At 41.4% G+C, this 12,594-nt stretch overlaps 1 protein-coding gene across 1 annotated transcript; it reads left to right on the forward strand.

Annotated features, from left to right (window-relative positions):
* The first annotated feature begins 8,800 nt into the window (after positions 1-8,800).
* Positions 8,801-9,508, forward strand: LOC132346560 (heat shock cognate 71 kDa protein-like). Its single transcript, XM_059891729.1, has one exon. It carries the CDS (start codon positions 8,823-8,825, stop codon positions 9,237-9,239), a length of 417 nt encoding a protein of 138 aa, XP_059747712.1. The 5' UTR covers positions 8,801-8,822; the 3' UTR covers positions 9,240-9,508.
* The last annotated feature ends 3,086 nt before the right edge of the window (positions 9,509-12,594 follow it).

Consider the following 12,594-nt stretch of genomic DNA (forward strand, 5'->3'; position numbering starts at 1 on the left):
GTAAGTCAGAAAGAAAAACACCAATACAGTATACTAATGCATATATATGGAATTTAGAAAGATGGTAACGATGACCGTATATGTGAGACAGCAAAAGAGACACAGATGTAAAGAACAGTCTTTTGGAAGCTGTGGGAGAAGGCAAGGGTGGGATGATTTCAGAGAACAGCATTGAAACATGTATATTATCATATGTGAAACAGATCGCCAGTCCAGGTCTGAGGCATGAGACAGGGTGCTCAGGGCTGGTGCACTGGGATGACCCTGAGGGATGGGATAGGGAGGGAGGTGGGAGGGGGTTCAGGATGGGGGACACATGTATACCCATGGCTGATTCATGTCAATGTATGGCAAAACCACTACAATATTGTAAAGTAATTAGCCTCCAATTGAAATAAGTTAATTTTTTTAAAAAACTAAGGCATTAACTCTAGTACATTACTATTAACTGAGCAGCAGACTTTATTCACATTTTGCTAGTTTTTCAGACCAGTCCTCTTATGATTCAGGATTCAGTCCAGGCCACCACACTGTGCTTTGTGTGGTCATCACTTTTTAAATCTTACTCTTTATCACCCACAGAAAAGTCCTCTGACGTTTTGGGGACATGCCATCTCTAATGCTAACGAGTGGTTATTGTTCATTGTTTTGGGATTTGACTTCTTCCAGCCTATGTGGTTCCATCAGCCAAGTTACTATGGTACCAGGCAGTGAGATTAGCTCCCCAAACTTTCTAAAGAGCCAAAGGGAAGGCTCCTTGTGTGGGAGAGGACATGCGTGCGTTCCCAAAGGGTCTCTCATATCAGTGCTATTCAGGAAACATAAACAACAGCACCACAATTGGATTCTGCTCTATATTTGGAAAGTTTGGCCCTTCATTACAAAGCAAGCTGGTGCTCTCTTATTTAGTTCATTCTTTTGCTCATCTCCTGTAATCATTAAATTACAGAGCCATATTTCCAAAGCTCTAGGGGGAAAAAAATGGATTAGGAATAAAATCTTTTAAGCTCCTGTAGAAAATCTCTGGATTCGCTTACAAATGGTGGGTGCAGAGTCTGGGAAATGATCTATTCTGAGCCGTCCTAGGTGAACGATTGGCTTCATTTTCTGTGGCTCTACAATGTTCTCTCTTTAATGCAGAACAAGGATGGTACCCTTAACATCCTGTCCTTGGATATATCCCTGATTTCTCCACAACCTTGTCTCCAGGGATAAAAGCGAATGAAGGAACAAGAAGTCATGAAACACATGAATGATCAAGAGGAAGAAAAGAAAAGCTGAGAGGAAAAGGCTGCTGGTGTTTATCAGACCCCTCTGAATACGGCCGTTTTGATCTGCAGAGCAGTTCTGTGCCTTTCTCAGAACTGTCTATTTGAGAGTCTGTTCTCTCCTTAGGAAAACCTGTTTCTCGGAGGTGACTCAAAAACCTAACAAATATTTAGTGAACTATTAGACCAATTCTCAGCCCAGCATTCACAACCTGAGTTATCATCCTAGCTCCAAATATGCCTGAAGCCATGATTGATTCACTCATATTTTCATTTTCTCTCATTTTATCTGACAGTCCAATTTGGACCCTTCAGCAAGATTCCTTGGGAACACCCATTTGTTTCTGCAGGCCAGTCAGCTCTGGCTTCTGATTTCCCTCGGGTCATTGCCATCTCCCTCCCTCAGAGGGAAAGTGCTGTGGGTCGAACTCGGGGATTCTCCTGGGGAATCTTCTAGAAGGACTCTTCTGGTGAGTGCTTCTGTGACTTGCTTCCTCCCAGGGCAGCTCTGTCAGGATGTGGCTCTGCAGGCCAGATTTGCTTTCCAAATGCCGGGCCCATTGGCCTCATTATAATCCATGTCTTTATTAAGAATGAGGGGGGAAGTCAGAAGACAGTGTCTAAGGTGGTATTATTGATCCTTCAGCCTCCTCATGGAGTCCCTCCAGGAACCCATCCCCCTCCACTCCCCACACTTCTGTGACCAGGAGACAAGCCCCTGAGAGCTGCCTGACAACTCAGGACAAACTGGCACCTACCTGGCTCAGCCCCCACGACTTGCAACTAATTAACATGAGCTCAAGCTCTGCCCCAACCACCTGCTAGATTGCAGAGGTGTCCTTGAAGTTGGCCTATTTACTATCAGTTTGGACTGGAACTTATGTCCCAGGGTACTGGAAGTTTCAGAGAGAGAACTGCACAAATTTCTCACTACAGCTTCTTGAGAAGTCTGTACCTTCGGGCATCCTTATTCATCAAAGAAGTGATGTCTAGCGAATACTCGTCTCTCTTTTGAACATTTTATATCTCTTTTATTGATTCAATCAATAAAAATGGTCGTATGGCACCAGTGCTCTTATTTTAGTATCTTAAAATTTGGCCCCTAATTTTACTTACCAGGGTATAGCAGAATCTGTGGGGATTGTTATATTTATAACAAATAGAGCATCTGAAATTGGCTAAAGAATTATTTCATCGATTTGATTCAAATGAAGTCAAGATGTACCAAAGCCCATGCCTGGAAATCAGTCCTGAGGAAATGAAGCTAAATGTTAGAAACGCTTTACAGGTGTGAATGCAAGCATCTCTCTCTGCCACCTTCCTCTAACATATTTGGGGAAATCTGCTCTTTTTATTGGCTACATCTCAAGGCATGTGGGATCTTAGTTCCCTGACCAGGGTTGGAACCTGTACCTCCAGCAGCAGAAGCGTGGAGTCCTAACCACTGGACCATCAGGGACTTCCCTGAGGAAAACTGCTCTTGGTCCACACTGCAGCCCATATCGCCCCACCCTCCCAGGTCACCCGGTTCCCTCCTGCAGTCTCTGCTTCTCCTTGGACCTTTGCTTTCACACTGAGGTCATAAACTGAAACTATAGGATCTCTTTTCTTCACATCAATGTCAGGGGGCAAGTGACTTGGGGGGATTGGGGATGGTTGGGCCTTGTAACTCACTCACCTGGAATACTGAAAATTCACCAAGAATACATGACTGTGGTGGATGGCAGATTCTGGGCTGGTATTGCACAACTGTATTAGTGAGGATTGAGTTTGGCCACAATTATACAGTATAACAGGCTTCCCCGGTGGCACTAGTGATTAAGAACATGCCTGCAAGTACAGGAGACACAAGAGACATGGGTTCGATCCCTGGCTTGGGAAGATCCCCTGGAGAAGGAAATGGCAACCCACTCCAGTATTCTTACCTGGAGAACCCCATGGACAGAGGAGCCTGGCGTGCTACAGTCCATGGGCTCACAGAGTCGAACAACAACTGAAATGACTTAGCAAGCAGTATAACACAATGCTTACAAGCCCAGACTGCCCAGTTACTAGTCTTCACTAGCTGTGACTTTAGGCAAGTTAATCTCTCTGTGCCTCACTGTTATCTGTAAAACAGAGATAATTATAGTACCTACCTCACAGGGTTGGCAGTATAAAGATTAGATTAGTGTATAAACCAAGCATTTAGAACACTACTTGTCACATGATAAGTGATTATTATAACACTAGGGAAAAACCCCGAAGAATTGTATTTCTCTTTTACATTTAAAAAGCAAAAGTCCAGAGGTAAGCAGTGCAGAGCCAGTCTAGCAGTTTCATGGTATTGTTAGACCCAGACTCTTGTCTTTCTGTTCCCTCCTCAAATTACCCTAGAACATGAGATCACTGCTGGAGTTCCAGCCACTGCATGTACATTGCAATCTGGAAGAAAGGCAGATGGGCAAAAAGAAATTTACCCAGCTGAATGAGCTCCCCTTTAATTATCTCTCTTGGGATTCCAAACTAGCACTTATATTTATTGGTCTGAACTTGGTCACACTTCTGATTACATCTTATTAGCTAGAACTGGGTCACATGACTGTGAGTTGCTGCAAGGGAAGCTGGGAAATGTGCTCTTTATTCCCGGTGATAACATGCTCAGCTAGAAACCATGAAAAAAATAGATTAGACTATAGGTAGGGAGAGGAAATGGTCTCTGTCACATCACAGCCCAGCAGACAACCTGAAATTGGATATCAGGTCTGCCTTCCAAGGCTCCCCAGTAAGCCCCTCCCACAGGGAAATTTTCATCCGTTCTCTCTCTCTCTTCACGCGCTAACTTACCTGTATCGTTTTAGCTCTTATCTCTCTCCCTTGACCTGTCTCAAACCTGTACCCTTCTCACACCTTTCACTTTCCCACTTCTCTCCAGAAATTCAAAATTTTCCTCAGTGTAACCCTGGGCAATTTGGCTTTCCTCTGACACTGTTCTCAACTGTATCTGAATGTCTAGGGGCCCTGCTATGGCCAGACACAGGTCTTTCTCAACCAACATGTTCATCAAACCAATCGAAGCATTTTTCTAAATGAAAGAAGGGATAAAGCTGGTGGGTACATACATGTATTATTACTCCTGCTCCCTCCTCACACTCCTCTAAAGCATCAGTCTTTGAGCTTGTAAAGGATACAAACCCATAAGGACAGAGAGAAAAGGAGAGGAGACAATAGCAAAAATATTCTGGAAACCAGAAAGCAGATGGAAAAATGGTAAATGATTTGAGCAATTCGAAGAAAACGAAATTATAAGCCAGTAGGCAGGAAAAAACAAAAACACAATTCCTTTTCCGGTGCACCCCTAAGGCTAAGCGGTTGCCAGCAGCAGCAGGTACTATGGGCAGCAAGGGGGAAGGTGGAAACAAAAGCAGAAGGACTGATGGAAAGGTTGTGTAAGAAGCAGTTAGACTCCCAGGTCCGCTCTTCCAGGCGGCAATCTCGCCTTTGCCCAGCAGAAAACTGGAGGTTTATCCTCAGAAGAGAACAGAGGAGCTCTGTCTGAGAAATGCCCAGTGTCATGCTTTCAGTCTGAACACAGGGGGATTGAAGGATATCTGTGTGATCAGTGTTGAAAGCCCCCAAACTCTTTCCCCTACTGGCTTCCAGGTGTACCCCCTCCAGGCAGGAAATTAGACACCTCTTCTTGCGGAATGAGACTTTCTGACCATCAGAGGTCGTCTAAGGATAGGACGGCAATAAGGACGGCACCCATAGTAAGTAAACAATCAACCATTAGAAGGGATTCCAGTTGGAATCATTAGAGGAAAACTTCTCATGGGAAAGAGAACAAAACAAACTAGCAGAGACCTTGCTGGATGAACAAAAGTTAAAAAAAAAAAAAGAAAAAAGGAAAGAAATAAAGGGAATACCGGGGAAAAGGTCAATGACAGCACAAGCAAACCATCAGACAAATCCAGGCTGTGAGGCACATCACAAGATAACTGATCAGCTCTCTTCACCAAGTCAATCTGATGAAAAATAAAAAGGCATGAAGGAGACCTGCTCTAAATAAAAAAGAGATATAAAGCAACCAAATGCAATCTATGGTACTTGTTTGACTTTTGGTTTAAAAAATAAGTTATAGAAGATAATTTTTAGAACAACCAGAGAAAGCTGAATATGGACTAAATATTACAAACTAGGGAATTATTTTACTTTTTAAAATTACTTATTATTGGTAGGCGTGATAAGGGTGTTATTGTAGAGAATGTCTTTATTTCTTGGATTGTAGGCCGGTAAGTATTTAGATATGGAGCATCACCATGATGTCTATTATTGTCTTTAAAATAGTTCAGGAAAATACATACAGATGAGTCAAATATGGCAAAACATTAACAATTGTTTAATGTAAGTAATGGAAAGTGTTGGATTTTCATTGTTTTATTCCTTCTCCTTTCTTGAGTTTGAAATTTTCGTAATAAAAGTAAAACCATCCAAGCAAAAAAAAACAATCAGGGAATGACAAAACAAACAGTGGTATAACCTCTTCAAACCCCTCTGGAAGGAAGCAAGGTGAGGTGAGAGGGTAGATGGTTCCTCAGGAATTTCACAGTATCTGGGTCCAGGGAGGGCAGTGACAGCTAGGGAGAACCAACCTGAGACCAGGGGCAATGTCAAGACGCTAACCTTGGAGAGCCCATGCCCAATACTCAAGCTCAGAGCAGGGGAGATTGAGGCTGGGATGGAGGAGGTTTGATTTCCAAGGTGGCAGAGAGAATTCAGAGCAGCAGGAGAGAGGATGGGGTTTCAACTGTTTTGACAGCTGATGGACAGGTGAGGTTAGGCACATTCTATAACCAAAATTATATTCACATAGGTCATTCATTGGGGCGTTATTTGTAATAGCACAAAACAAAAGAATCTAAGTGTCTGCTGTTTAAAGAACAGATTGAATGAACTAAAATACAGCCACTCAATGGAGTTCGGAGCAGCCATTAAAAGCAATGAGGAAAAACTCTGATTACTGATGTTAGATGATCTCCAGGATTCACTGTTCAACGAAAAAAGCAAAGGCGCAGGATAAATACTATGTTGTTTTTCATCTGGGAAGAAGGGAAAATACAATCATATATAAATCATGAAAAGACAAATCATACACAAATTAAAAAGTGGTTATCTATAGGGAGAAGGAGAGAATGGAGTCAGAGGACAAAAAGGATGGACGCTTTCATATAAAACATCTATAGTTTCAACTTTGGAGTTATGGTTTACATAATTAAAAAATTCAAAAGAAAAATATAGGTCTACAAAGACTGAAATGTTCTGAGAAAGTCTTGTGATGTTAGATATAAAGGGGACAACACAGCCGCTTTACAACAGTACGAAAAAAGAAGCCCAAAGCCTTTGAGAGAACAATGACCGAAGGTCAGACATTGGTGTTATGCGGTTGTTATGAATAGTGGGACTTTGTACTTGCTTGTATTTTCAAAACTCTTTTATGAATCTGAATTCATTTGATAATGGAAAAAGAGAATATCTGTTTTTAAGATGTGGCCCACTGTGCTACATATTAGAAAACCTTGCATATCTATGGCCCTTTCAGAGTCTACATTCACTCTCATGCATATCCTGTCCTTTAATTCCCACAGCTCTAACAGGCAGACGCTGTCTTTAAAGTCAAGGCGAGATAAGAACACGTCGGAGCTGGACCCTGAGATCAGTGCTCTTTGCCACGCTGCTTCCATTATGCAGGTGACCTTTGTTTTGCTTAGCCTGATCTTCTGAGCATCCGTCTCCTCCTCTGGCCAGAGGTGAGAGGCTAGCCCCCCCCAGGAAATGCTCTGGGATTAGGGATTTGGCTCTACCACCTGTGACGAATCTAAGTTCAAGGATGAGTTTTTCAGACACATATTATGGAAGACTCAGAATGACTTTTGTAATTGTCATAACCTTCCAAATTCAATAAACAATCTTCCAACAGAAGCCAATCCTTTGGAGACCAAGAACACAGAAAAATAATCTGAGAAATATAACAGCTGCTTCCAAAGGAAAGCCCATTACAATTTAAAGCAGTGGGTATTTTTGACACATGTAAGCTGGTTATTATTCTGAAATGGCCTTGAAACAATACAATTGGCAACAGTAGGTATATCCCCTCTGCTGTGTAAGTGAGGGGAATCATAAGATGACAAGAAATTGTGACTTGCATACAAAGATGGGAGGTGGAGAGAGAAAGGTTTCCATGTGCCCTGGGGACAGGAGAGGGAACTTGTTCTAAAGACCCAGGACCAACAGAACAGACCCTGTGGAGTCCTGCTTACACTAGCCTGCTTCCACTGGGACGTGCACTAGATCCAGGGCTCCAAAGATGTACAAATAATGTACAGATTTTACATTTTGATGTTAAATTTACTTTTTCCTTTTGTGTTTTTTAAAGAAATACTGACTTTCTAATAGCTTGAAAGTTTTGTTTACAGTGCTCAGAGCTTTAAATCAGCCCTGTCCTGAAGATTAAAGGAGATTCATGAATGGAGCTCTCAGCCCAGGGCCCACTGCACACAGTAGGTTGTCAATAAATGATGGGGTGGGATGGCGGGGTGGGAAGGAGCCTCAAGAGGGAGGGGATATATGCATACTTACAGTTGATTCACGTTGATGTATGGTTTGGGATAGGGATTTGTTCATATCTTTAAAATTTTTTGTTTACCTTCTGCCATTTATCAAACATCCACCCTTCTCCACTGATTAGTCAGACCACACCTACAATATACCAAAGACCTCCCAGCGCTTGTACTCTCTGTGTATAGGCTTTCTGTTCTGTTCCACTGATCTGTCTATTCTTGCACTGATATCCAGCATGGTAATTATGTTAGACATAAACTGCTTTGACTTCTGGTGCTTATTTTTTCTTTTTCAGAGTTGGATTTGGATTGTCATTGCTATTCATCTTTTATATGAATTTAAGAAATGTTTGTCAAAGGGCCATTAAAAAAATCTATTAGGAATTTTTGTTATCATCTCATTGAATTTATAGATCAACTTGGTCAGAAATGCCATTTTGAGATTACTGTCTTCTCTTCCATAAACATGATTTATTCAGTTTTTATGTGTCCTTGAAATATATTTACATAGTTTCTTAATAGGAATTTGCAACTCATGTTTAAGTATCTTATTCATCTTGCGAATATGTCTTTCTCCCTCTCTCTTATTTTTTTTTACATGTTTTAATTGGTTATTTTTCATGCAAAGAAATGTTACTGCTTTATGTTGATCTTGAATTCAGTCACCTCGAAAACACCCTTATTAGTTCTGCTACGTTCCTGGTTTCTCAGTTCTCTGTCACATTGTGTGACTGGGACCACTAGCACAGTGCTGGGTACTAGTAATGAGCACAGGCGTCCTTGTCATGTTTCTGACTTCAGTGGAATTGCTTCTAAAGTTTAACCACTGAGAATGACATTTGCTGTGGGCTTTTGGTTTATCAAGCTAAGAAGGCCCCTATGATGCCTAGTTTGCCAAGAAATGTAGTGAATGGGTGTTGAATCTTGCAAATGCCTTTTCTGAATCTACTTAAATCATATGGTGTTTCTCCATAAGGAAGACAATGAGCATATGGTCCAGGAAGCTGGAAAGTACAAAGCTAAAGATAAGCAACGGGACAAGGTGTCTTCCAAGAATTTGCTTGAGTCCTGTGCATTCAACATGAAAGCAACTGTTGAAGACGAAAAACTTCAAGGCAAGATCAATGATGAGGACAAACAGGAGACTCTTGACAAGTGTAATGAAATCACCAACCGGCTTGCTAAGAACCAGACTGCGGAGAAGGAAGAATGTGAACACTGGCAGAAGGAGCTGGAGAAAGTCTGCAACCCCCTTTACTATGAAGCTGTATGGAGCACAGGAGGCTATGCCAGGAGGAACGGCTGGGGGCTTCCCTGGTGGTGGAGCTGTGCCACCGGGTGCTGCCTTCCCTGGGTCCATCATAAACAAGGTTGATTAAGGAAATCTGGGCGTGGATTGAGCACTGTTGCACACAAAACATCAAGGGACCCAAACTGTAGCCAATTCTATGATACCTTTAAAGTTGAACTGCTATAGCAAATAACTGGGCATTCTTCATTTGCAACAGTACGGATGGACCCTGAGGGTATTATATCAGTACTAAGTAAAATACGTCAGACAAAGACAAGTACTGAATGATTCCACTTATGTGTGGAAAGGGAAACTCACTCAGTTGTGTCCAACTCTTTGTGACTCCACGGTCTGTAGCCACTAGGTTCCTCTGTCCATGGGCTTCTCCAGGCAAGAATATTGGAGTGGGTTGCCATTTCCTTCTCCAGGGGATCTCCCTGACCCAGGGACTGAACCCAGATCTCCCGCATTGCAGGCAGACTCATATATGTGGGATCTATTTTTTAAAATCATAGAAAAAGAGACCAGATTTGTGGTTATCAGACCAGATGCAAAGGATGGGGAAGGAGGCACTGGAGGAAAGTAGTCAAAAGGAACTGTGTGTGCGTGTCAGTCACTCATTTGTGTCCGACTCTTTGCGACCCCATGGACCGTAGCCCACCAGGCGCCTCTTGTCTGGGGATTTCCCCGGTAAGAACACTGGAGTGGGTTCCTATTTCCTCCTCCAGGGGATCTTCCCAACCCAGGTATTGAACCCGAGTCTCCTACATTGGCAGGCAGGTTCTTTACCACTAAGCTACCTGGGAAGCCCCTCAAAAGGCACAAGCTTCGAATTATAAGTATGTACTAGGGGTGTAATGTGCAGCATGATAATAAAGGTTTCCACTGCCATAAGCTTCCCTACACAGAAAAGCTATTAGGAGAGTAAAATCCCAAGTACCATCATTACAAGTCACTTTTTTTTCCTTTTCTTTTCATTGTATTTATGAGATGGGTGTTAACTAAATTTATTGTAGTACTCACTACACAATATATGTAAATCAAACCTTAATACTGTACACTTGAAACTCATATAGTGATGTATGTCAATTATATCTCAGTAGATCTGGAAAAAAATAATAGGACATTCTTGATACTTGAATATGGATTACATTCATAGGGAAAGGAAGTATTGGGTTGGCCAGAAAGTTATGCTATGGAAAAGCTCAAACTAAATTTTTGGCCAACCCAACAGCATTGCAAATCATGAGCGCTGTACTGTAAGTGGAAAATGCAACATCTTAAATACAACTGTATTTAAAATTGGCACCAAGAAGAAGACCTGTTAATGTAATATAGTGAATTAATTTATTTTCTAATAACCTGAAATAAACCCTGCATGATCATAATGATTTTTTTAAATATAATACTGGATTTAATGTGCTAATTTAATTAGAATTTTTGCATTTATGTTCTTGAGATTGGACTTTAATTTTCTTTTCTTGTCCTCTCCTTATCCAGTCTTGGTACCAAGGTTATATACAATATTCACAAAGTGAGTTGAGTAACTCCCTATTTTTCCTCTTTCCAGAACAATCTACATGATATATAAGGGTTATCTTTAGTTGGAAAACTGGCCCATAAAACTGTTGAGGCCTAGTAGCTTTGTATGAGGTGGGAGAGGAACTGGCAGTTTTGATTATCTTTTCAGTTTTATTATTATCGTCTATTCAGGTTTTCATTTTCGTGGGTTCATTTCAGTAATTTATATTTTTTGGGAAGTTATCCATTCACTTAAGTTTTCAAATTTCTTGGCACAGAATTGTTGATAGTATGCTGTTCATCCATTGTATCTGTGCAAGGAACAGGAAGCACTGATTTAATACAACAAACCAGGTGCTTACAAAATTGTTGAAACAGGGCTGGAGGAGTGAGCTCTGGGTGGGCCCCCCAGAAATGACTCCCCAGAACAGTCTAGAACTGACCCTCCAGAGAAACTGCCAGCTCTGCCACCATCAGGAAGATGGGGAGCCAGAGGCTGCATAAGGACAGGTGAATTCAGGAACACATAGCAATGGCTGCAACACAGAATTGGGAAGCCACGCTGACTCCATGTTCTGCAAGGGCAGCTACACCTACCAACATCTTCAAAGCTGAATCCTGCACTCCCCAGATTTGTCTGGCAGCCAAAGAAGGCAGTCAAAAGGATCATGACTACAGCTTCTCTTCTGCCAACCAAATCTTACACAAGAGCAGCTACTGGCAAAATCTAACTTTCATCTAGAAAGCTCCTTGAAATGCTGTTTTCGTCTTTCCAGCCTCTGTAGTCAGGAACACATACTCGAAGGAGGTGGAAATAACTGCCAACTGCCAATCAACTATATCTAATCCATCTTCTTGTGATTTAAAAAAATCTCTACTGTATGTGTAGTTATGTGCACTCTATTAACCTAAGATTGTTTATCCCTGCCTCCTTTCTCTCTTTTCTCAACTGGTTTGCTAGATAGCTGCCTATTTAAAAAACAAACTCCTGCTTTGGGTTTTATGGATCTCTTGTTTATTTAATTGGAGAAGGAAATGGCAACCCACTCCAGTACTCTTGCCTGGAGAATCCCATGGAGGGAGGAGCCTGGTAGGCTACAGTCCATGGGGTCGCAAAGAGTCGGACACGACTGAGCGAGTTCACTTATTTAATCAATCCAAGCTTTTACCTTTATTCTTCCGTCTTTTCTGCATTTGTTGGGTTCAGTGTCTAGTCTTTTTGTTCTCTAGCCTTAAGCTGAACCCTAAACAATGTTTTCAATCTTCCTCCTAAATACACTGCTTTATCTGCATCCTTCAGTGTCTGATATTTTGTGTATTTCATAGGGTTTTGTTGTCATTGTTTTCATTTCTCATTTGTCTTTTGACTTTGATTTGCTTACTGTGGTGGCTTCTTCCTTTTCTTCCCCCATTCCCTTCCCCCCCCGCCCATGTAGAACTTTATGGTCAAAGCCAGACTTTCTTCATTTCAGTTATGAAGGAAATCTCTTATGTTTCCTTCTACTTTTATGGTTTTGTGTTGTACATTTCTCTTTAATCATTATCTATTTGGAGCTTTTCTGGTGCATGCTTTGTGGTAGGGATTCAACTTTTTTTTTCCATATGGTAATTTTTTTCCCATTGATTTGGGATAGTCCTTTTAACAAACATATTCTTATGTACTGTAATCCTTTAAAAAAATTTATTCAGTTTCATTGCTTTGTCTTCATCAATGCACTTCGTTTTTGAGAGTTTGTGTGCTTTAAGATCTGGAAGGGCTATTTCCCATTCACTAATCGACTTTCAGTTTTCCACACTGTTCCTATTTCATATGAATCATAGCATCAGCATTTCCACTTTTAAAGAAGAGTTAGCATTTTTTATTGCTCCTGCATCACTTTTATAATTAAGTGCGATATTATGCCTTCTGATCCAAGAA

This window comes from Bos taurus, chromosome 11, assembly GCF_002263795.3.
Source record: "Bos taurus isolate L1 Dominette 01449 registration number 42190680 breed Hereford chromosome 11, ARS-UCD2.0, whole genome shotgun sequence".
Classification (NCBI taxonomy): domain Eukaryota; kingdom Metazoa; phylum Chordata; class Mammalia; order Artiodactyla; family Bovidae; genus Bos; species Bos taurus.

Coding starts and splice junctions, on each gene's coding strand:
- LOC132346560 (XM_059891729.1), top strand. CDS start 8,823: ATGGTGTTTCTCCATAAGGAAGACAATGAGCATATGGTCCAGGAAGCT.